A 24,832-nucleotide genomic window follows, 5' to 3' on the forward strand; every position below is an offset into this window, starting at 1 on the left:
AGCGGCAAAGAAAATGGATGGATGTATTTTTATTCCCACATTTGTGACAAATGGCTGTAACACAAACCGAAGCACCAAAACATCTTTCAGTTTCAACTTAATTGAAATATATACAGCAAGCATACATGGATTGAAAGAGCGCTGTTTTCAGTCAATCTCCAGAAAACCTGTAGTTTGCACAAGACTTACTACATGTTAGGAAAAGTGGACTCAAATTAATTTTAGACAGTGCTGTCTTTTCCAATGTTCGAAAGGAAGTATCTTCTCATCGTGCCTTGACATGAGGGTGTGTTCATACAAAGGCTAAGGTGGTGTAAAAATAGATTTTACTCCATCTTTCCTTGTTAAATGTTGTGTTCTTGCGCTGATTCCAAATTGGTGCCCATCATGGGTGTAAACTTTGTCACTTCCACCTGTAATGTTGTAGATTCATACCACAAAGTAATTCAAAATTGTCAAACACAATCCATTCTATATGGTCATATGACAATTTAATAATTCATGTAATGAGCCTTCTAATCTGTATTCATGCAGTTAACTCCTTTTTAAAAACATAATTATACCATGGACTGTTTTAAACTTAAATTTACTTCATTTAAAAATATATGTATTCCCTGTAGTTTTCACTGAGATGTACCCCATTTCTAATCATTACTATTACTTTCACTCATCACCAGGGAACACAATTTATGACGAGTTAAGTTTGACAGCTTGCTTTACCAAATTTTTGAGTGGGGAAACGAAAAGATTTTTTTTTCAATCACGTCAAGGTCTTTTTTTTTTTTTTTTTTTAAACAAAATGAGAATGGAAGTCACAAACTTTGAAAACTTAAAAAAAAAAGCATAAAATGAAACAGAACTTATATTACCCCTGTGGTTATAAAGTTAAGAAAAAACCCAGCACAATTTGTGTTGATTCCTGCTATGCTATCTTTCTCTTTGTACCTCTTGATAGTACTGACCTAATATTGGGAGCGGCACACACCTCTCTCCGCACTGTCTCAATTGTGACCGGACAAATAAGTTGCTACGCAGCTGAAGAGGAGTCCAATCATAATCAACTGGCCAGTCTTACTGCAGCTAACCAGTGGAAATTTGCTCATTTTGAGTAAGCTGTGGAGAAAAAAAACTTGACATGCTAGAAAAAAAAAGGACAGCAATTTTGGAATCAGCGTGCCAAATTTAGTTGTAATCGGCACATTTTATTTTTTGCAAATTGTTCCCCAGTATTGTATAAAAAGTAAACACTACGTAAGATTCATGTTCAATTAGGGGTGGCCTCTTTATTAAAAAGGATGTTGCAGCTTTAAGGAAATTATGGACAGACCCTGTTTACAATCCTGACAGTATCAATAAGCCTTGCCATGTTCATTGAACTAATACAGTACTTTTGGTTTTTGCCGGTAAGTCTGGCATTGTACCTGCAGTTTTTTCATAGATAGCCTGATAAGCAATTGTCACATGACAGGCTAGGCAGTCAACTGAAAAACAAGTCTTTTGTATCATTTTTCAAGTCTTGAAAGTCACAATGACTCAAGTCACCATCATTGAAAACCCTTCTTAGAAGACTTTATACAGATTTTATCACATAATGAGCAGATCAGATGAGACAAATTTGCTCTTTCACAATTGGACTATGCCAGATTACTACAATAAAATCTTATATTCAGATACCACTGCGTCCTGCTTTTTATGATCACTACGCTTTATATATTTAACTCAAATGTGACGAGATACACACGTTAAAGTGAGGATGACAACACAAGTGGATCATGCCGACTATATTAAAATGTAAAAATGGAGGTGGGGGGTAGTGGTGGTGGTCACCACTGCTTGGTACAGGAGAGGACTTTGTGTAAGGCTTGCTTGAGGTATGTTCATGTACTTTTAATATGATACGGCTCGCAAGCCATCAATAAAACAATGTGTAAACATCCCGCTGTTCTGTTGAACAGATGACCTGCCCAGATCGGAGATTTGCAACGTTTTTGGAGCCAAGGCACAGACTTTGCAAGTGAAAAATCTCTTAACACACCAACAAACAAAAATGTCACAAAAAGTAGATAAATAATTGTCATATGTACTAACTGCCATCTAATAGAAGACCATCAATGTGTTTTGTCTGTCACTCTGCCTCACTGGGATAAATAGATGACCAGAGATACATTATTTATTGTAAATATATATATTTTAACAACTACGCAAGTATATACAGTAAATGAACAGATCATTTAAATAGACTCGTTGCCTCATTTAGTGATCAGATTGGCGATCGTTATTAAAACTCGGTGATTGGCTGCAAAAATCTCGATTGTATAAAGCCTACTTATTAGCAAAATAATATTATGGCCAAACACACAGGGAAAGTACTAAAATTGTAGTATTTTTCTCCTGTACACAATGTTTAAATTTGAAAATTACATTTAATTTTTAAAATTAAAAATTAACTGACTATGAGTTTTCACTTTTAAAATGAAGTTCAATGCTCATCCCCACGATACACTTTTCTCTTCTTGAAGTGATTGTGCTCATTGCAACAGGATCTGAAAGTCAATCAGTGTCTAAACTACATGTAAAGATGCAACAGTGGTGGCCACTGCCAGTCAAACAACGGCAGTCCAGCCTGGATCCTCACTGGTCGACGCTGCCGTCTGTCAAAGACGTGCTTTGCTGCGTTAGGCTGACCTGCGGGTAGGAGGCAGAATGCGGCGATGACATCAACACATGCTGATTGACCTGCGCGGGCATATTGGGGCCCCTCAGAAACAGGGAGGACGACGGCGGCGTGACGAAGGGAAAAGTTGTGATCCCAGAGATGACTACGTTGTTGAGAGGACCGGAAGTGGGTGCTGAAAACGATAACACTGGAGATTATGGAAGTTTCACGATGAATTTAGAAGACACAATTGCCTGTAAAGATCAACGTAATTTGATGTTCCAACTTTCTAAGTAAGAATACACAATCAGATAATTATCAGGATAATTTCAGAAATTACCACAAGATATGGCAGCACAGTGGAGCAATTGGTTAAAGCATTTACCTCACATTTCTGAGCACTGGGATTGAAATCAGAGTCCCGCTTCATATGTCTATGATTTAAACGAGTTTTAGATCGAGCAATACTTATTTGGTAGCTTCATAAAATAATTAAAATCTTTACACACACCACTGTAATAGTGAGTGAACCAAACGAGACCAATTAAGCAGGCAATCTTTGCAGCTTTTACTTTTTAGTAATTACATCTAACTGTGTTAAACAAGATGGAGCACCCTTTGTTTGAACCAACCCAAAAAATGCATTCAAACTAAATAGGGATAAGCTTCATTCTGCAGCACACAACATACTGCCAACACAACAAAGGACTTCTTCAGAGGGGAAAAAGTAGGTCTTCAACTAACCAAGTCAATCACTGGACCTTAACCCAACAGAGCACACATTTTACCTCCTGAAGACATTATGATGGTGGCGCGCACAGACGCAGCGGTTTATGGCTCTCCCTCTTAGTGTTTTTTTTCATATTTTCTCTGTTCTTTTTTTTGTTCTGCACTACACTGCTACAACTGCCAGGACCTTTTGGATCTATGATACCAACACAAAACCGTAGTCTCAAGCAACATTCACCGCAAACAATATTCCAGATGGAGCTAGCAAGACCGCTGGGCACACTGTGGATTGCTATTTGGCCAGTGAAGCAGAGGATGGAGCAGAAGCGGGGCCGTCGATCAGGCCGCCGGTTCAGGCTAAAGAACAACCTACACAGAGCACCTCTGCTAAGCCTGTACCATACTAACACCAGAGCCATCGCCAACAAAATGGACAAGCAGGAATTACAATTTACGAATAATTGCTGTTTTCATGATTGCTGCATCCCCATCAGAACAGAGGCCTGTCTTTACCCAAACATTCCAGGTACTAAGCTGCACCCTGCACTGCTGGGATTGGCCTGAAAATTCTGGTAAAAACAGAGGTGGGGGGTTCTGTGTGTGTACATGCATGATGACTGGTGCAACAACAGCATGGTTATTGAGAGACACTGTTCACCCGACATTGGGTACATGTCCATTAAATGCTAGCCCTTTTATATAATGAGAGAGCTAACCATAACCATCATCGCAGCTGTTTACATCCCACCGGATGCTAACATTAAAGCTGTGCTCACTCTATTGCTGAACATCACTAATAAAGAGCAACGGGCCCACCCCGAAGGTATTCACATTATAGCTGGGGACTTTAATAGGACCAATACGAAGACTGTACTCCCAAAGTTCCACTAGCAAGTGTCTAACAAGAGGTGACCACTTGTATGCTGACAATCACGGCTACAGAAGCGCACCCCTCTCCCACATTGGTGAGTCCGTGCACATCTCCTTGCTGCTTATTCCTTCCGAGCCACGCAGATCCAGGCCCATTACAAAAACTGTAATAATCTGGCCAGAGTCAACACTCAGTGAACTTCAGGACTGCTTTCAACACACAGATTGGGACCTATTTGAGCACCAGGACCTGGACAGATACACAGGGGCTGTACTGGACTACATCAAGTTCTGTTTGGAAATTGTGTGTGTGTGTGTGTGTGTGTGTGTGTGTGTGTGTGTGCGTGTGCGTGCGCGTGCATGTGCGTGTGTGTGTGTGTGTGTGCGTGCGCATGTGAAGGAAAGCAAAGTTTTTTCAAACCAGAAACCCTGGATGACCATCCAGGTCCACTCACTCCTTAGGAACTGCCACACTGCCTTCAGGTTAGCTAACAGAGCTCTTTACAGCATGGCTCGAGCTGAACTGGAAAAAAGTAATTAAAATGCCAAGACGGACTACAGTCCCATCTTCCAGGCAACAGACCTCGGGAGGTAAGACAGGGTGTACAGGGGCTTAAGAGGCTGTGATGTGACACCTGCCTAGTCTTTGGTAGAGGAACTCAACAGCTTCTTTGCTCGCTTTGAATCACCCCAGCGACACTCAACTGTTCCAGCAACCACTACCCCCACCAGGCTCCAATAACTCTCCACTTACTGTACAGGAGCACAATGTGAGGCGTGTGCTATGGTGTGGCTTGAATCCCAGGAAGCCTGCTGGCTTGGTTGCCATTGTGCAAATGCCATAACTCCACGCTATGTTAAGCTACTTGGAACAACCACAGAGCTACTGGAGGATGCTATTTGTGGATTACAGCTCAGCCATCAACACAATCATACCGGACATTCTGATGACTAAATTAGACATCCTAGGCCTCCCACCTCTCACATGCTTTTGTATCAAACAGTTTTTGGCAAACAGACTGCAGACTGTGAGATTGGGCTCCCACCTTTCCTCCACCTACACACTAAGCACTGCTTCACCACAGGAGTGGATGTTGAGCACCCTCCTGTACCGTCTCTGCACCTTTGACTGTAGCTCAGTCTACAAGAATATCATCGTCAAGTTTGCTGAAAACACAACAGTGTCGTGTTGATCTCAAAGAGAGATGAGGCAGCCAACGGAGAGACGGTCTAAAAGCTGAACTTGGTACTCAAACAATTTAATAAAGAAAATCACTTTGGACTTCAGGAGAAACAAAACTCAACCAGCTCCACTCTTCTTGGCCTTCTACTTCTTTTCAATCGAGAGCCTGCTGATGTAGTGTGTCTCCATCTGGTAAGGGAGGTGCATGGAGGCAGACAGAGCAAGCCTTCAGAGGACAATCAAAGCAGCACAGAAGAATCTTGGCCGAATAGTTGTTTTCTGACCAGCATCATCACCCTGAATTCTTTTTTGCTCTAACCATGCTATTAATGTGAAAGCACGCTAATTTCAATATCTTGTGCAATATCTTTTATGCATTCCGTTTTACACATTTTATTTTTAATTATGAACTTGCTTTTATGTTGGCACTGATAAGGAGAAGTTTTATCTTGTATAGTGACAACAAATGGCATTCATTCAAGAGGAGAAACTCCTAGAAACAAGAACTGACATAAATGCTTGGGAAAAGCATTTCAAATGAAGAATGCATGAATCTGGTGAAGGCAATGAATCACATGCTTGATCAACGATTGGGAGATAGGGTTATCCCACCAAATGTGAAATTTTCACCAAGTTAATTTAGCAAAATGTTCCAATATTTTGCTCACTTGAAAATTGGGTGGCTTCAAACAAAAGCCCTGAGTTATTTAACACATCTAAATGTGAACATCATGCGATAAAAAGTGGAATTCTAAAATTTTCTCTGATCTGAAACACAAAAGTCAGTATCCAATAAAAAGAAAGGAATTGACCTTGCCGTTCCAATACTTTTGGAGAGCACTTTATGTGCGCTCAGAACAAAGCTATTGGCTTAGTTTCATGACACGCTGTGGTGACCCCTAATGGGACAGGCCGAAAGAAAACTACTTTCAAGTCTCTTTGCTGAGGGCAGCCATAAATTTGATGTAACCAATAACTAAAAAAGTTAAACACCCATGAAATAGGGATTGCATGGGAGTCAGGAAGTTCACTTTTCAGCTTTATTTCATATTATTTGTGTCAAAGGTACAGATGACACTGTTGTACATACAATTACAAAATTAGAGCTAGGGGCACAACTTACCACAAGGAGTTTTGTGTTGGTGAGGACCACTGATGGGGAAGACATCCTGGGAAAGTGACACTGCACCACCCTGAGTCTGGAAATGAGCATGTTCTTAGGACGCAAGTTTATTATCACCAATTAAGATGCTGTGTGCCTGAGCTGTGGATTGAGTGCAGTCATTAGTCATCATCACTGACCTGAACTTGGTTGAGACAAGCCTGCAATTTTCTCTTTGCCCGCCATCTAGCCACCCTCAGTCTGGTCTTTTCTCGCCGCTCCCGTACCTTACAATGAAAAATCCTTTTTCACAAAATAATAGCTAACTATCTCACATTATTCCGACAACATGTTCCATGAGAAGTTATCAGGTACGGAAAAGTTAGAAGGTTTTGTGCTACCGCTGACTCCCATTTCAAACTGCTCATAATTGCACCAATAATTACCCCAAACATACCTTTTGGACTCATGGCCAAAACGTTCGGGCCAAACACGTTCTCCAACACATTTGAGAGATTTTGAACATATTGGGCTTCTGCTACAAAAAAAAAAAAAATGCCTACAACAACAGCTGAACTTATTTAGGGGCCAATCACTTTAAAAGGTTGCAAGTGCTGCTGACTACCTTTGAAAATTTGTTGAATATGATTGGTTAATTCTGAACAGTTATGAGTCAAGTTATGATTATGATTACTTCTGTGGTGCAAAAAAATAAATCGTTCTGCAGGTTATAAGTCATATAGAGAGGAAAATGTGAAATTATTTTCTCATATTACAAATATCTACCATTTGGACAGGGGGTCTAAACTTTTTATATCTCCTGTATGTGTCTTCACTCAAAGGTTGGGAAACATTTTACCGACTAGAGGAAAAAAAAAAAATCTCACTGACCAGATCAGCCAGTAGAGGCTGAGGGAGGGTTTTTTCCAGCTCTCGCCGTCGATTAAGGCTTCGCCGGCGTAACTCATTGCGCCGAATTTTGTACTCTTCGTACAGGCTGAAGTCTTTAGTCCATGGATCACGCACAATCTGCCGTGCACTGCCTGGAGGCAGTGGAGCAATGGTGGGAAAGCCTGTCTGAGGTGTGGCATCTAGCAGAGACGCAAGTTAGATGCATCAAGGAGTTTAAATCAGACAAGAGGAATTTTAGTCTGAGAATTTTGAAGTTCAAAACTCTGCCATACTTGAGCATACCTCAGAAGAGCCCAGTTCTGTGAGCAACAAAGGATGAACTTTTGAATTTGAATTTTGCCTTTTCCTCAGATTTTGGAACCATTCCGTGTCAGCCTATGTCTTGTCACTACAAGAGGTACTATACTTAAGCATAGTAAAGCAAACTTGCACATATTAGCAGGTCAACAATCGCAAATTCACCTGAATTCAGATATTTGGGGCAACATATCGGCCATGGTTCACAAAAAAAAACCCTCACCTTTTCAGTGTTTAGCTTAACACAATAAAAGCATGACTTTGGTGTCATTTTGTGACAGCTTGGTGACAATGAATACTGTTGAAAACATTTTTTCACTCTGACAACAATGGTGCTTTGCCGCACATCTGTGGATTTTGCCGAGCAAATGAAGGTAACTTTTGAACCTGCCTTCAAAAACATTTAGCAGAAAGTATTGGATACACGGGCATAATTTGAACCAAGCAGAAATCATCTGAAGTGACAATTTTCCCTTTGATAATCGAGTCTTAATCCAGGACACCAGAGCTATGGTAACGTGAAAAGAGACACTTACAGGACATCATTGCATGTACTTCACCTAGTGACATTGCATCAATTTATTTCCAACTCGATAGATCTGTGCTTGGCAAATTAGCCTTCTGAACAAAAATATGCTTAAAATCTTTTTCAAAGATAATTTTTACCAATACTAGGAAAAATAATTATACACGGCAGACTTAATACTGAGGTTAGCGCACAGCAGTTAGTATAACACTACCTTTTTCCATCTATTTTCTTTCTTTCTTGTGTGTGTGTTGATTTATCATCAGATCATTACTGAACTTTAAGATATTGGTCTGAATGCAACCCATGGGGTCCGCAAGCTAGTGCAAACTTTTGGCCGGTCCCAGGCAAGGATAAATACATGCATACCGGATTGAGTTAAACTAAACGGCCCCGGTCGAAATTTAGCTACTCTGGATAAGAGATAAAGGAGAGGTGGAAAGCAGATTCTTAGACAGAGAAGAGAAAAGCACAAACCCTAGAACTGAATGTGAGGAGTATGACAGTAAAAGCTCTTTGGTGGATTGACAGGATGATTAGGTTGATATATTGTGTCTCCATGAGAGCAGGTGGAAGGGCAAGAAGTTTAGCAGCAGAGTTCAAATTAACTAATTACTTAATTAACTAACCCTAACCTTACCAAGGTGTAAATGGGAAGACAAATTAATTAAGTGACACTCTAAAGGAAGGATAAGCTAAGAATGTCTTGAAGGTGAAAATCATATCAGATCAAGTGATGAGGCTAAAGCTTGAAATGTAGGGTATTGTGTATAATATCATTAATGGATGTACCCCACAAGTCAGATCTGATCTAGAGATGAAAGACAAATTCTAAAACAAGCTAGATAAAGAGCATTGGAGCATCCCAGAGAAACAGTCGCGACTGGTGCAGATTGTAATGGGAATGTTGCAAGAAATGGGGAATGAAGAAGTGATTGATAAGCTCAGCATCCAGGAAAGGAATCTGGAGGGACAGATGGTGGAAGATTTTTCAAAAAGGATGGAAATGGTTGTGGTGACCAAGTTCTTTGAGAAGCGGCAGGAACATTGGGTTTGACGTTTGACATTGACCACATGAGCGGAATTAGAACTGATGGTAGGCAGAGTGTGGCTAAACAGCATATGATGATGTGGTGTAAAATGACGGTAGTGGTAAGGAGAAAGATTAATAAGACAAAGACAGAGAACCATGTGGTGGAAGTTGAGAAAGGAAAAGTACTGTGCAGCTGTTCAAGGTTTGGCAGGCTCTTGGTGGACAGAAGGATCTTCCAGGAGACTTCACGACTCCAGCCAAGGTTATCAGACAGACTGGCACGTGAGTACTTGGTATATCTTCTGGTAAGTCGTCTTGACATGGTGGTGGCACCTCAAGGTTTTTGTCCACGTGAGAATAATGGCCCTCCATATGATTTGCTAGAATCTTTAAGATTTATCAGTTATTTTATTTCTCAACTGAAATGGAATTTCTTTGGGGTGTGTCATTTTATTGCATCTTTTTTTTTTAGATATTTTGTTGGCTTGAACTGATCAGGACAGATTCTATTTAAAGAGATTTATTGATAGAAGAGATCATGAGGTAATCAGTCTTGGGTGTAATCAATGAAAACTAACCAAAAATTGTCAATCGTCACAATTACTCCATTGTTAAACAACTGGAATAATTTAGTTTTTTTTTCCACACAGGGCCAGGTGACTGAATAGTTTTTCTCCACCGTAAATGAAACAATTTAAAAACAGTATATTAAGTTGACGTGGGTTGGATTAGTCTATTTATATGGTAAAAAAAGTGGGGAAACTATGTAAAAATATAATATGAGAATGGGGGTAATACTTTAATGCACTCGACATTAGAATGTGTAGAATTTTATTTTTATTCTATTATTCAGATGCAAATGAAATTTTAATTCTCGACAGTGTTTGTAGGATTCGACCACAAGTCTACTTTCAGCCAATTCTAATAAACTGCTTGTAATCAAAAATGTAGCTTTCCATCCAAAGTGCAGGACTCAATTTCTTAAACATTACATCACTTCTGGTAACTAGAATAACTACACCAAAGATGTCTCAAAATCGAGACCGTTAAGGCGTGCTCAATAAATCCAATTTTTTTCCAATTTATGGTTGATAAATTGCTGTAAACTATCTACGTGTGTTATAAAATATTAATCCAAATATGAATATCATTCAACTTCCTGAGTGTGCTGGTGGTGTAAACGTCACTTCCTGCTTCTTCTCCAAAACAAATCCCTCGAGAGGATTTTCATGGCAGGAGTTACAAAAAGCCATATATGTCAAAATCATGTTTTGAGGTAAAAAAAAAACGGATGGGTCAATTCCAGCTGCCTTTTTTTCATTAATAACATACTAAAAATCATCCATTTCATGACAGCGGGCTTTAAATTACCAGTGATCCCTGATAGCTTCAGAAAGTACTCACAGGAGGAGCTTGGTCCAGCTGAGCTGGAGCCAGAGGAGCATTTTCTCTGACTAGCCTGAAGCCCTGACCACTCAGTCGCAGACATCGTAACCTGAAAACAACCACATTGTAACAATGTCGATCTCAAGGATGACAAGAAGAAATGAACAGCACCTGTGTTAAATATGAGTGGCACGGAATATCCTCTACTTATGGCTATGTGACAGTTCAAACAGTACAAAAAAAACTATGCTACACAAAAAAAAATTGAAAATGGCTGCAATATAACAAAGTCCAAAATTTAGGGTTGTCTGAATATTTTCTGCACTGACTGGACAGACATTTATTAGATATGCACACGCAAACACACATACAAAAATACATAGACACAATACATTCCATATATATGGTTCTAAAATTGATTTCCTTACATTTCAGATAATCCAAAGAATGCGTTTGAATAAAGAGCAACGAATTAAAATCATCCTGATGGATGGTTTAGCAAGCAGTCATACGGTTGCAAACGCATTTACTGTTAAGCTAAGCAAATGTATTTGTATAGTGCATTTTATACACAGGGTAATTCAGAGGTTTTGGACTTGATCTTTGCTTTTTAAAGATAGTGAATCCAGGTATTTACGAGGCGGCACAATAGGTCAGCTGGTAAAATGTTGGCCTCACAGTTATGAGGAACCGGTTTCGATCCTCGCCCCGCCTGTTTGGAGTTTGCATGTTTTTCCCGTGCCTGCATGTTTTTTTTGGCCCAATAGGACAACGGTTAGCGTATTGGTTTGGTAAACCGGGGGTCGTGAGTTTGTTTCTCACAAGGGCCTCCACTGCCGAAGAGGGGTCGTGGCAGGAAGGGCATCCGGCGTAAAAACTGTACCAAACAAATATGAGCGTCCGTCTGAGATGACACGCTCTGGCGACCCCTAACGGGAAAAGCCAAAAGAAAGTTTGGTTTCATCGAGGCATTTACAAACAACAATCCTTTTTCTTTATTGCCAAAAACTATCTCAGTTTTGTTGAAGGACATTTTAGTTCATCCAGTTATCTGCTTTAGACAGTAGCACTTCTTTTCCTTTCAGCTTGTCCCGTAAGGGGTCGCCACAGCGTGTCATCTTTTTCTATCTTAACCTATCTCCTGCATCTTCCTCTCTAACCCCAACTGCCCCCATGTCTTCCCTCACCACATCCATCAAACTTCTCTTTGGTCTTCCTCTCGCTCTTTTACCTGGCAGCTCCATCCTCAGCACCCAATATACTCACTTTCTCACCTCTGGACATGTCCAAACTATCGAAGTCTGCTCTCTTGAACCTTGTCTCCAAAACATCCAACTTTGGCTGTCCCTCTAATTAGCTCATTTCTAATCCTATCCAACCTGCTCACTCCTCGCGAGAACCTCAACATCTTCATTTCAACTACTTCCAGTTCTGCTTCCTGTTGTTTCTTCAGTGCCACCATCTCTAATCCGTACATCATGGACGTTCATCCTTGCAGAGACTCTTTAACACACCATACACCTTCCGCCAGCTGTTCCAACCTGCTTGGACCAGTTTTTTCACTTCCTTACTACACTCATTATTGCTCTGGATTGTTGACCCTAAATATCTGAAGTTGTCCACCCTTTCTATCGCTTCTCTTTGTAGCCTCACTCTTCCCCCTCCACCCCTTCCTATATTCTAAAATAGATATTGTAATGAAAAATACATAACATTATTCACTTCATTCTCTATACAAAAAAAATGTGAGCGGAGAGCGCGTCATCCACGCACAAAGTTGCAGAAGTGTCATTCTACGATATCCAAGTGGTCGCCATATTGGCTGCATCCTCCGTCCGTGACCCGGACATTTACCAATGAAAACACGTGGTGCACCCTAACTATGGGAAACAAACGCGCCCCTTCTGACATGGAAGCTCTTTTCGAAAAGGAGAACAGCACACAACCAAGTGAAGTTACCGGGCAATATTACACTATCATTTCGAGCCCTCGGGGCAATATTACACTATTGTTTCGAGCCATATTCAGATGATATGCGGCCAAACCACATCCCCGTCCGATCCACTTCCGCGGCGGAGATCAGCCATCGCGGATGAGCCGGCCGGTGTAGCTTATGACAGAGCCGAGCCACCCTGCTTTAGGGGGGTGTTCATAGACGCCGCAGTACTGAGGACCACTGTCAAGCCGGGGCGCTTAATGCGCGCACGCGGCTGAGTGAGGCATTCTCGGCTGGGTTCTTCAGAGGCGCCTCCGTCCACAAAGCCCGACGCGCAGCCTTTGCAGAAGCAGTGACCGCCGAACGCGGCGCCTCAGCAGGTGTGGCCGATTTTCGGCGCCGTGGTGGCATATAATGGAGCTGAGCCGTGCTGCTTTTAGGGGGATGTTCAACGCCGCCACAGTACTTGTTGAACACCGTCGAGCCGGGCCGCATTACTGCCTACCTGTTATTTGAAACCCACGAAGCTCTCGCCCTCTGCATCCGTGCAATCCATTTTTCACAACAAACCGGGCCTCTTGCAAACTTATAAAGGCTAAATCCATTCTCCCGAGTGTTCAAGCAATGTCCAGCAATCCAATGAGCCGGCATTTTGGCTAACACGAAGGAACGAGCTACCTTCCTGCAGGTAAAACTAATGGAAACAAACGAGTCCACTTGGGGGCGCCACTGTCCTTTACGTCACTTCCTGCTTCTTCTCAAAAACAAATCCCTCGAGAGGATTTTCATGGCGGGAGTTACAAAAAGCTGTATACGTCAAAATCATGTTTTGTGGTGAAAAAACGCATGGACCCATATTGTCTGACGTTTTTTCATTAATAACATACTAAAAATCATCCATTTCATGATATGAGCCCTTTAAATACTTCTGTCACACCTACGGCACACCTCAACATTGTTCTGCTGCAATAATACATGTCCTGTACATACTTCTCCGCGACACCAGACTTACGCATGCAGTGCCACAGTTCCTCTCTTGGTACTCTGCCATAGGCTTTCTCTAGATCCACAAAGAAGCAGTGACCGCCGAACGCGGCGCCTCAGCAGGTGTGGCCGATTTTCGGCGCCGTGGTGGCATATAATGGAGCTGAGCCGTGCTGCTTTTAGGGGGATGTTCAACGCCACCACAGTACTTGTTGAACACCGTCGAGCCGGGCCGCATTACTGCCTACCTGTTATTTGAAACCCACGAAGCTCTCGCCCTCTGCATCCGTGCAATCCATTTTTCACAACAAACCGGGTCTCTTGCAAACTTATAAAGGCTAAATCCATTCTCCCGAGTGTTCAAGCAATGTCCAGCAATCCAATGAGCCGGCATTTTGGCTAACACGAAGGAACGAGCTACCTTCCTGCAGGTAAAACTAATGGAAACAAACGAGTCCACTTGGGGGCGCCACTGTCCTTTACGTCACTTCCTGCTTCTTCTCAAAAACAAATCCCTCGAGAGGATTTTCATGGCGGGAGTTACAAAAAGCTGTATACGTCAAAATCATGTTTTGTGGTGAAAAAACACATGGACCCATATTGGCTGACGTTTTTTCATTAATAACATACTAAAAATCATCCATTTCATGATATGAGCCCTTTAAATACTTCTGTCACACCTACGGCACACCTCAACATTGTTCTGCTGCAATAATACATGTCCTGTACATACTTCTCCGCGACACCAGACTTACGCATGCAGTGCCACAGTTCCTCTCTTGGTACTCTGCCATAGGCTTTCTCTAGATCCACAAAGAAGCAGTGACCGCCGAACGCGGCGCCTCAGCAGGTGTGGCCGATTTTCGGCGCCGTGGTGGCATATAATGGAGCTGAGCCGTGCTGCTTTTCGGGGGATGTTCAACGCCGCCACAGTACTTGTTGAACACCGTCGAGCCGGGCCGCATTACTGCCTACCTGTTATTTGAAACCCACGAAGCTCTCGCTCTCTGCATCCGTGCAATCCATTTTTCACAACAAACCGGGTCTCTTGCAAACTTATAAAGGCTAAATCCATTCTCCCGAGTGTTCAAGCAATGTCCAGCAATCCAATGAGCCGGCATTTTGGCTAACACGAAGGAACGAGCTACCTTCCTGCAGGTAAAACTAATGGAAACAAACGAGTCCACTTGGGGGCGCCACTGTCCTTTACGTCACTTCCTGCTTCTTCTCAAAAACAAATCCCTCGAGAGGATTTTCATGGCAGGAGTTACAAAAAGCTGTATACGTCAAAATCATGTTTTGTGGTGAAAAAACGCATGGACCCATATTGGCTGACGTTTTTTCATTAATAACATACTAAAAATCATCCATTTCATGATATGAGCCCTTTAAATACTTCTGTCACACCTACGGCACACCTCAACATTGTTCTTCTGCAATAATACATGTCCTGTACATACTTCTCCGCGACACCAGACTTACGCATGCAGTGCCACAGTTCCTCTCTTGGTACTCTGCCATAGGCTTTCTCTAGATCCACAAAGACACAATGTAGCTCCTTCTGACCTTCTCTGTAATTTTCCACAAGCATCCTCACTCTTTATAGGCATGAAACCATACTGTTGCTCGCAGACACTTCTGTCCTGAGTCTAGCCTCAACTACTCTTTCACATAACTTCATTGTGTGGCTCATCAATTTATTCCTCTATAATTCCCACAGATCTGAAGGTCTTAAAAATGGGAACTTGTACAGTTTGCTTCCATTCTACAGGTATCTTTTCGCCAGCTAGTATTCTGTTGAATAAGTTGATCAAAAACTCCACAGCCATCTCTCCAAATTGCTTCCATACCTCGACCGGTATGTCATCAGGACCAACTGCCTTTCCATTTTTAATCCTTTGCAGTGCCTTTCTAGCCCTTACTAATCAGTGCCACTTCCTAGTCCTTGACACCTGTCTCTCCTACTCTTCCTTCTATCTCATTTTCTTAATTCATCAACTTCTCAAAGTATTCTGTCAATCTATTAAGCACACTACTGGCACCAGCCAACACATTTCCATCTCTAACCTTAATCACCCTTACCTGCTGCACATCATTCCCTTCTCTATCCCTCTATCTGGCCAACCTGTAAAGATCCTTTTTTCCTTCTTTCGTGTCCAACCTGGTGTACATGTCATCATATGCCTCGTTAGCCTTTGCCACCTCTGCCTTTACCCTACGTCGCATCTCGATGTACTCCTTTCGCCTCTCCTCAGTCCTCTCAGTGTCCCACTTCTTTGCTAATCTCTTTACTTCTACGACTTCCTGTATTTTGGCCTCCCACCACGAAGTCTCCTTCTACCCTTTCCTCCCAGAAGACAGATCAAGTACTCTCCTGCCTGTCTCTCTGATCACCTTGGCTGTAGTAGTCCAGTCTTCCTTGAGCTTCTCCTGTCCATCGAGAGGCTGTACCACCTCTTTCCTTTCTCAGCTTCCACCACATGGTTCTCTTCTCTGCCTTAGTCTTCTTAATCTTCCTACACACCACCATCCTATGCTGTCGAGCTACACTCTCCCCTACCACTACCTTACAGTCAGTCACCTCTTTCAGATTACATCGTCTGCACAAAATACAATCCACCTGCATGCTTCTACCTCCGCTCTTGTAGGTTACTCTATGTTCCTGCCTCTTCTGGAACTAAGTGTTCACTACAGCCATTTCCAAACTTTTTGCAAAGTCCACCACAATCTGTCCCTCAAAGTTCTCTTGTTTTGTTTCCTTCACCAACATGTCCATTACAATCTGCACCAATCACAACTCTCTCTCTGGGATGCTCAGAACTACTTCATCTCGTTCCTTCCAGAATTTCTCTTTCATCTCTAGGTCACATCCTATCTGTGGGGCATAGCCGCTATGGGAAGGAAAACTATGGCGTCAGGTGGGCGAGAGGCTGCGCTGCGGAACCAAAACTCTTGGGATTTAAAAAATATTTCAAGTCATCAATGATGAGAGCCACAGTGATGAACCAAATAAAGCAACTTGATCTTTTTCGGATTGGAGATGAGTCATACTGCTTCTTTTGAAGGCTTGCCCAACGATGTGTAATGTAGTGGATAAACTACATTATGCACAAATGTTTTATGCACAAATATTTCATGCAGTGTTTAATAAACAATGTTAAAGAGTTTATATTTTTAAGACTGAAATATGTGTTAACACTATTAATAAAATGTTGTGCCGTCATTGAGCATTTATTTTAGTTGATTGAGGGATTCTGTTCTGACAATTACAGGGACCAGGACAAGCATGTCCTGTGGCCTGTCCCGAGATTATATCACCGCTACATCAGTACATGCATATTTATTAAAGATTGTAGTACATTCTGACCATATGGGTTGCGGCAAATTGGTGGTGCGCATTATACATTAGTAGAAGGGTTTTCCTGATTTTTTTTTTTTTTTTTTTTGGGTCAACTTTGGGGGTGCTCATTATACTTCAGGGCGCATTACACTCAAGAAATTACGGTATTCATTTTTATTGCTCCTTTTAATTTATTGTATTGAAGAAAATCCCCATCTGTTATTTGGAATTCTTGCCACAGTTCATTACACAACCTAAAAATATTTTATTTTGAAATAGTTGCTGTAGGTGGTCAATGTTGTTCCCAGTTGCTAAAATGAAGGGGGTATTATTAATTTGGAAATCATAATTATGATCAATTGGGGAGAAGATTCTGGGAGGCAACTGAGATCCTGTAGATTCAAGACTTTGCCACCAAACCTATTATTGGACTCTTTAAAACATTAATGGTGTTTAAGAATAGTGGAAATAAATTTTGAGTTCGTTGTTGCAGTTTATTTGTTCCAGTTCTTGCCAAGAATCGCACCCCTCATTGTGATGCAACCATTTGATAACACATTGTAATTGGCTACCTAAACAATAATATCTAAAGTTGGGACCATTTAGCCCTCCACCTGTTTGCTTTTCTGAAAAGTAGATTGTTTTTCAATTTTTTTTAATTAAAAACAAAGATGAGTCGAAGGTTTGCAACCATTTCTGGGTTTAAATGGAATAATTTAAAATTATTCCAGGTAAGATTTTTATTTTTATTGTATCTAATCTTCCGAGCAATGATATAGGCAAGTTATTTTCTGCACTGAATCAAAAATCGTTATCAGTCCCTTACTGAATTGAATAGTATTGAAACATTAAGACATAGAGGTTTCTTTTTAATAAAATCGCAACCCATGTATCTAAATTTGTATTGAATTGGCCTGAAACCATAGATTCATAACTCTCAAAGAGAAGGATTACCTGCCAAATACAATTAGCTTTTTTCCCCTCGACAGTTCCATCAACTAGCTCTTTTAAGTCATGACCCTAACTTGGTCCCAATTGAAGTGGATTAAATCCAAATGAATAGGTAATTTTGCACATGCATTCAGATCTGCACCAAAATATAATGGGTGCTTCGTAAAACTCCTGTCACCTCTGACTGGACAAGGTGGCCACCGTTGATCTGAGTATCGAGGAGTAGGCACGACATCATTTGCTGCTCCTCCTCTGGCTCCCCTTTGATGCAGATCACCTGCTGATCCTCCTCTTCAATTTTCACCTTTATCATAACGTGCAGAGAATGTTCAGATCCTTCTGAAACAACTTTGTACATTGGCTTGTACAATAGAAATTTAATATAATTGGCTTGTACAATATAAAATTATATATCCGTTGCAGTCAGTTATATTGAAGCACTTGTTTTGTGGCCTTAAGCACCCATATTACTGCACAATACAAAGTATTGTACTTTTTTCATGACATAAAATGTCAGTCCAGTACCACGTTGTTGTCAATACATATTTTTAAAAGAGCTTGAAAATGTTTGTTCTATATTTACATGTATATAAGTTCTATATTTTCTCAAAACTTAACATGCTGGTGTACCGACTACTGGCAAGTCGAGTGGGGTCGAGGAATTACCGTAATTTCCAGCCTATAAACTACGACTTTTTTCACACGCTTCTAACAGCCGCAAGGGGGCACTTGAGCGGAAAAGATAAGTGAAACCGGTGGAATATATGTCCCGAGGAAGTGACTTTTACCGGTCCAGCCCTGTTAACGCTGCGCTAGCGTTTTACTGCCGTGTCTCAGTGATTTTTACCGTTTGTTTTTTTTTAACCGGCCATGTTAGCGTGCCTCTAGCCTTAGCATTAGCGCAGTGCTAGCATTAGAATCGGTGCGGCGCTAGCATTAAACTCCATGTACTGTCTTTCTTTGTAAATATCTTGTGTTTCAATGTGGGCACTTGCGACTTTTACACAGCTGCGGCGTATGTATGTACCAAATGGTATTTCCTTTACAATTGTACTGGGTGAGGCTTATAACCAGGTGTGCTCTGTTGGCCAGGAATTACAGTAGTCTGCTTCCTATTTCTAAATCACTTAGAGGCCATAGATAAACAGATTGAGAAAAAAGTGTTACTGTCAAAAACATGTTCCAGACTGCAGTATGGCTCCTGAGAGGTCTCAAAAGGAAAAAAAAATGCTGGTATCAAGCCATTGTGCTATCTCTGTGTACATTTCTACGTGACAATACTCCACCTACAACTTGTGTCTGAAAGCCCGCCATGTCAATGCACTGACTTTAATGGGAATCTGGCCCCATACAATATGGCCGCTACGTAGGTATGGGGATGTCTGGTGGCTGGATCTAGTCATATTCTATATCTGTGACTCAGAAATATGTGTGTCCCAGTCTCTGCCTACACTGCGCCACAGCACCAGTAAATAACGGTGAATTCTCATTAAGTTACAAGACTAGAAACTATTATCTCCATGTAATGTTCTTTCTTCATGATGCCATCTATTTTATGAAGACCTCCAGTTCCTGCTGCAGAAAAACAACCCCACAACATGAAGCTGCCACTTCCATGTTTCACATTTGGTATGGCGTTCTCATGTCTACAAGCTTCCCCCTTTATCATCCAGATGTAACATTGGTGATTATGGTTTCATCAAACCACAGCAAATGTCTCCAAAAGTTAACACCTTTTCTTGGTGTATTTTTGCAAACTGTAAACTGGGTTTTTATGTTTCTGCAGAAGCAATGGCTTTTTTCTCAGTGAGTGGCCTTTCAGTCCATGTCGGTGAAAGACTCGTTTCCCTGTGGACACTCTTACAAGCTTCATCCAGCACCTTCAGAAAATCTTTTTGATTCACACATTACGGACCAAAACAAATTCATTTCTGGGACACCGAGCACGTCTCCTTCCTGAGCGGTGTGATGGCTGGACATTCCCATGATTTTTAAACTTGCGCACGATTATTTGAACAGATGAACGTGGTACCTTCAAGTATCTGGAAATTGCACCCAAGAATGATCCGGACTTGTGTACCGCTATAATTCTTTCTCTAATTTCCTTGCTGATTTCTTTTGATTTCCGCATGATTTTAAACAAGGAACAAGACTTCTGCAACTTTGCGCATGAATGACACGCTCTGAACTTTTTTTTTTGTATAGACATTGAAGCGAATAATATTATATGTAGTTTTAATAAAAATAGCTATTTTAAAATGTATATATGGATGTCAGGGCGTTGGCCTCACAGTTCTGAATTTTCACTAAATTTGGAAATTCAAATCAGCGCATTAGTCTTTGTGTTGAGATGGTATGTTCAAGGCGTACCCAACCTCTTGCCAAGGTCAGCTGCGAAAGGCTTCAAATCAATTCATTTCACTGACATGAGTATTTGAATTATTGGTAGTAATCCTTCAGAATACCTGTTATCCATCAGAACCCCTCGGAGTACTAGCCATTTTAGAAAATTTGAGATTTTTCAAGACAGGTGTTCTCTGGCTATATAATCCTGGCACCCACCAAAAAGATTAGACTTCTATCTTTCAAACAGAATAAATGTCTACTCTTTTCCATTTTTTAGTAATTAGCAGAAGAACATGGGTAAGTTATACCGAAATTTTAAATTCTTTAATGCTCTATTGGCATCTTGTGGCCGTTTTTATGGGTATAAAAATTGCTCTGAGGCTTCATCCTCCGTTTAGGAGTGATCCCCGGCATCTCTGTCGCCTAGCGCTCAAAACAAGACATAAAACTACATCATTGGAATCAGGTGACCGAGTTTTAAGACACAAAGCTATGTTTTTTATATAAAATGGATTGCCAAAACATCTTTGAAGTAAGGCATCCAAAATTAAGTTTGATGACCGTTTTCTGAAGATTACAATATTGGATACGAAGGTATTTTTCTCCTATTCATTCATAAGGCCTTTTGATTTGAAAACTACCAGAAATGCATTAGTGTCTTCAAAGGTCCTTTTTTGGGTAATTTACAAACTTCTATTTTGTCACTCAAGCTGTTTTTACACTGAGTTTATGCCAGTGGAGAGACCCTCATTATGTTGTTTGAAATGCAAAATGTAAATTGCGTGACTCACAATTTTTACAAAACTGTTTGTACCGGTATGAATTTATTCTTAACATTACGAAAAGAAGTATATTTAAATGAGCTACAGCTATTTGCTTTAAAAGGCATTGTCACTCATCCATTTTCTGAGATGCTTATCTTCATAAGGGTTGCGGGAGTGCTGGAGTATGAGTGTCAAAATTTTTAAATCAGCTTTTTGAAAATGGAAGTTAAAGCGTAGTGGTTTCAGCATGGGTGAAATTTACACACAAATTGTAAATGGACTCAACTTATATAGTGCTTTAGCTACACCATCAGAGTGCCCGAAGCGCTTTACGAAGCCGCACCCCTACACACAAAGGCAGCATAAAAGAAAATGCTGAATTTGATTTTTTCTTTTTAACTTTATTATTATTAAACAAATTATATTAAAATGATGCATAAAAATAGCCACACTGGCATGTGTCACTTGGAATGTATATAAAATGGACTGATAAGCACTAAATCGGAATAAGGCAATTGGACCTGCTGTGTCAATCAAGCCTAAGATGTTGCGTGATATCACCTGTGTTGTCGAAATGGCGATGGTAGAGCTATCTGCCTGTGGTGAGCCACGTGGGGATGGAGGGCAGGTAACAGACTGCTGGTCAGCATTGCGGGTTGGGGGAGGAGGCGGGGACACAATGGTGTCAGTGCCGTCCGAGTATAGATGTACAGTGGCATCCCACTTGCCCCCCTGACCTCCTGCCCCAGTGCTCAGAGGAACATCTTGGTCTGTGTGACACAACAGAGCTGCATGGACACAAGCAGATGTTTAAAATGCTGCCCAATGTGGGAGTTTGGTGATACTGGACAATGTGCTAACCAGAATTTTCCAAAGATTCTGTGCTCATGGGGTCAGAGACTGTCAACGTACAGTCTGTCGGTTTACAACCAACCACTTGCACGTCTGACTGGTTGCATGAGTTAATGCAATGCTGATTCTTGGGCTGAGGTGATTCTGCGAAAACAAAATTGGAAGGAAAAAGGGCTAATTGAACCACAAGTTACTTTTTAGCCTATTGAACACAAAATGCCAGAGTAAGGGGTTATGTTTTGATGCATTTTATTTTTCTAGGCGATTAGTAGGGTGACAAAAAACTTTAAAAAAAAAGAAGAGAGAATTAAAATCATCAGTGAGATATCTAGGGGCAGTGACAGCAGATTCAGATAAAGATGACAGTACAGTCCACATTTTTTCCTCATTTACTATTGAAGCAAACCAGTGCACACACTTCTGTGTTTTGTTTTCAGGCAGGCAATGTAGAGACACTTTTGAGGTCCTTTTGTGAATATGACATTACAGTTGAGAGAGACAGAAGAGAGCGAGTGCAGTAGGTACAAACCAGTTTATTCTGTGTTTTTTTTAGTGTGGCGCCTAGATACAAGGCCACAAACTATAAATGTGCTGGTTTGTTGTAGGACACTATCACAAACTAATTGTTGCAAAACATAATGCATTGGTTACATGTGCATAACTAAGCGACACGGTTGGGCTATAATATATAAAGTTGAATCCAGAAGTTTACTTACTGTGCAAAAACATTTCATTTTTTGTCTCACTGTCAAATCCAAAGAAACTTCTCAAGTTTCAGGTCAGGATCCCCAAAATTATTTAATTTGGTTAAATGCCACAATATTTATTATTTTTTTATTTTACAAAATATTTTTCCTTGTATCCAGCACATGGTGCCACCCTTTTCTCGTCAGTCCTCGTTAATTCAGGCTCTCGTCCATAACGAGATCAAAATTCATGAAGGCTTGGTCCAAAAAACATGAAACAATGTCAAAACTCAGACATGGCAAAACCTGAAAATGTAACTTGACTTGATATCGCTAAGTAACGCTATGATATGGGACGAGGCCGTTATGCTGACGCTCATGAAAACACATGCATAAAGAGACAATGATGTGGAAATAAGTGGCATGGAAAACAAGGCTTGAATACACAACGTAATCGACGCGCATTAAGAAATGGCACATGGCCACACCGCCGCAGTTGCTGATAAACGCATTACGTAACTGTGTTTCTGCATTGGCAGCACACCGCAAGTGCACGCGTGCACCTGGCTGTGGAAAACCAGGCCCCTGAGATTTATTACGTGGTGCAAAGATCTTAGAGTCGGCGGGAATTTTTAGGGTCGGTCGGGAAATTGGAGCCACAAGCTTTTTTTTATGCCTTATTGATGCTCAAACTTAGTATTAAAGCACTCTAAGAACTTACCTTGATTGCTTGTCAGTGGATTATCTGCTGTAGAGGTCTGAGAGGAGCATGATGGTGAAGCTCCTGTTGAGGAGACACTAGCACCAGGTGGTTGTGCCGGGGAGCATTTGCTCTGGTGACATTGCACCAGAGAGGTGCTGGAGGCTCGGTGCTGCAGCTCCTCCTCCACGCCTTGCCTATAGTACTTCAGTTTCAGCTCGGTGTAGCGCAGCTTGGCTCGGATATTGTCATTCTCCTTTTCCTTCAAGGCCTTTTCTCGTTGCAGCGTTGCCATGTCATGCTTCATATGTGCAAGCTGTGCCTTCAGTTCCTCGAATTTGCCCCCCACCACCTTAAGCATCTCGGCCAGGACTGTCTCCACGGCTCCATTGACCGCACGCTCCACCACGGCGCCCATCTGGCCTCGAATCAACGAGACAGCGATGCTGACGTCCATGTCGCCAGACCTTTGGATTATAGCTGTAGGCACAATTACATCAAGGTAAACTCACCAACCACTGCATTTGTTCAGAATCCAATGAAATCCAATTTAAAAACAAAAAATGCTATCAACGCATGAAAATGACATTTTATACATTTTTTTAATTCGTGTATTTGATTGTGGGGATATTTTTTTTTACTTTATCAGCAACTCACAGTATAATACAATTTAAATAACACAGGGCAATGATTATATATATATATATATATATATATATATACATACACACACCATACATCACAATTTACGTTTCGAACTCCATGAAAGGTAAAGTTATTACACAGCCACAATTTGTCCTTATTTCGAAATAAATCTAGATGACATTATGCCTTTCTCTACCTGCAGCAGACGAAACAAAAATAACCAGATGACATAAAATGTTTGCCGTTTAAAGTACAAAAATACACCGAGTACGTAATCATTAATACACTTTTTTTTTTTTTACATCCGGATGTTCTCGTCGTATTTGTTTTCTGGTACATCAGCACTGTGTCAACAACCTAATAAGAGCTCCGCACTACAATAACCGTTTGGTGTCAGTACGTGACGATTTCACATGAACTGTTTGGTGACTGTGAGGAATTAGAGGTCTAAAAAGACACCGTGGCTTGTACTATGACTGTGTACGTCAAGCGGGAGGGACAAACGCGCACTCCATCGTTGTAATGTTTGGTCCAAGCGAACACGGCAGCCGTTCGATTAAAACGTGCAGTAACAAGGTTAAGTGAGTTCATATGAGTACGTTTGTTTTATTTTTTAATACATGAGATTCGTAGCTCAGACAATAATAGCCCTCGCGCCATCCGTGTAGAGCGCACGTCAGTCAAAATACACATTTAATACTAAGACTTAGTTCACTTACTGTTATGCTAAGCGAACGGACGTGACAGAGATGACTTTCAGAAACAACAATCAGAGGCGATTCACAATAATTTTTTGCTTGAACAGTGGACTGTTGTTGGAGTGGCTTCCGCTTGCTCTTCTTTTGGTAATTCGTGTGCTCTGTGTAAATAGCGATTAGTACACTACTGCCATCCAGTGAGCAAGAAGGCACTTTACAACAATAAGCGACTCCAT

The 24,832-nt window shown here is 41.1% G+C and overlaps 1 protein-coding gene across 3 annotated transcripts; it reads right to left on the bottom strand.

Moving 5' to 3' along the window:
* Positions 1-857: 857 nt before the first annotated feature.
* On the bottom strand, positions 858-24,770 carry si:ch211-67e16.4 (uncharacterized). 3 transcript variants are annotated; one of them, XM_061841158.1, is made up of 10 exons: positions 24,618-24,770; positions 23,275-23,733; positions 21,877-22,011; positions 21,577-21,785; positions 18,084-18,209; positions 10,713-10,803; positions 7,432-7,631; positions 6,741-6,827; positions 6,562-6,637; positions 858-2,849 (listed from the first exon to the last, which is right to left on the bottom strand). In XM_061841158.1, the coding sequence occupies exons 2-10, from the start codon at positions 23,708-23,710 to the stop codon at positions 2,632-2,634; spliced, it is 1,578 nt and encodes a 525-aa protein (XP_061697142.1). In that variant the 5' UTR covers positions 23,711-23,733; positions 24,618-24,770; the 3' UTR covers positions 858-2,631. The 3 variants fall into 3 exon arrangements, with proteins under 3 accessions (XP_061697142.1, XP_061697143.1, XP_061697141.1); XM_061841159.1 differs by having other exon boundaries at positions 7,432-7,583; positions 21,577-21,803; XM_061841157.1 differs by having other exon boundaries at positions 21,577-21,803.
* Between the last annotated feature and the right edge of the window lie 62 nt (positions 24,771-24,832).

The sequence above is a fragment of the Syngnathoides biaculeatus genome, chromosome 14 (assembly GCF_019802595.1).
Source record: "Syngnathoides biaculeatus isolate LvHL_M chromosome 14, ASM1980259v1, whole genome shotgun sequence".
NCBI classification, from domain to species: Eukaryota; Metazoa; Chordata; class Actinopteri; order Syngnathiformes; family Syngnathidae; genus Syngnathoides; species Syngnathoides biaculeatus.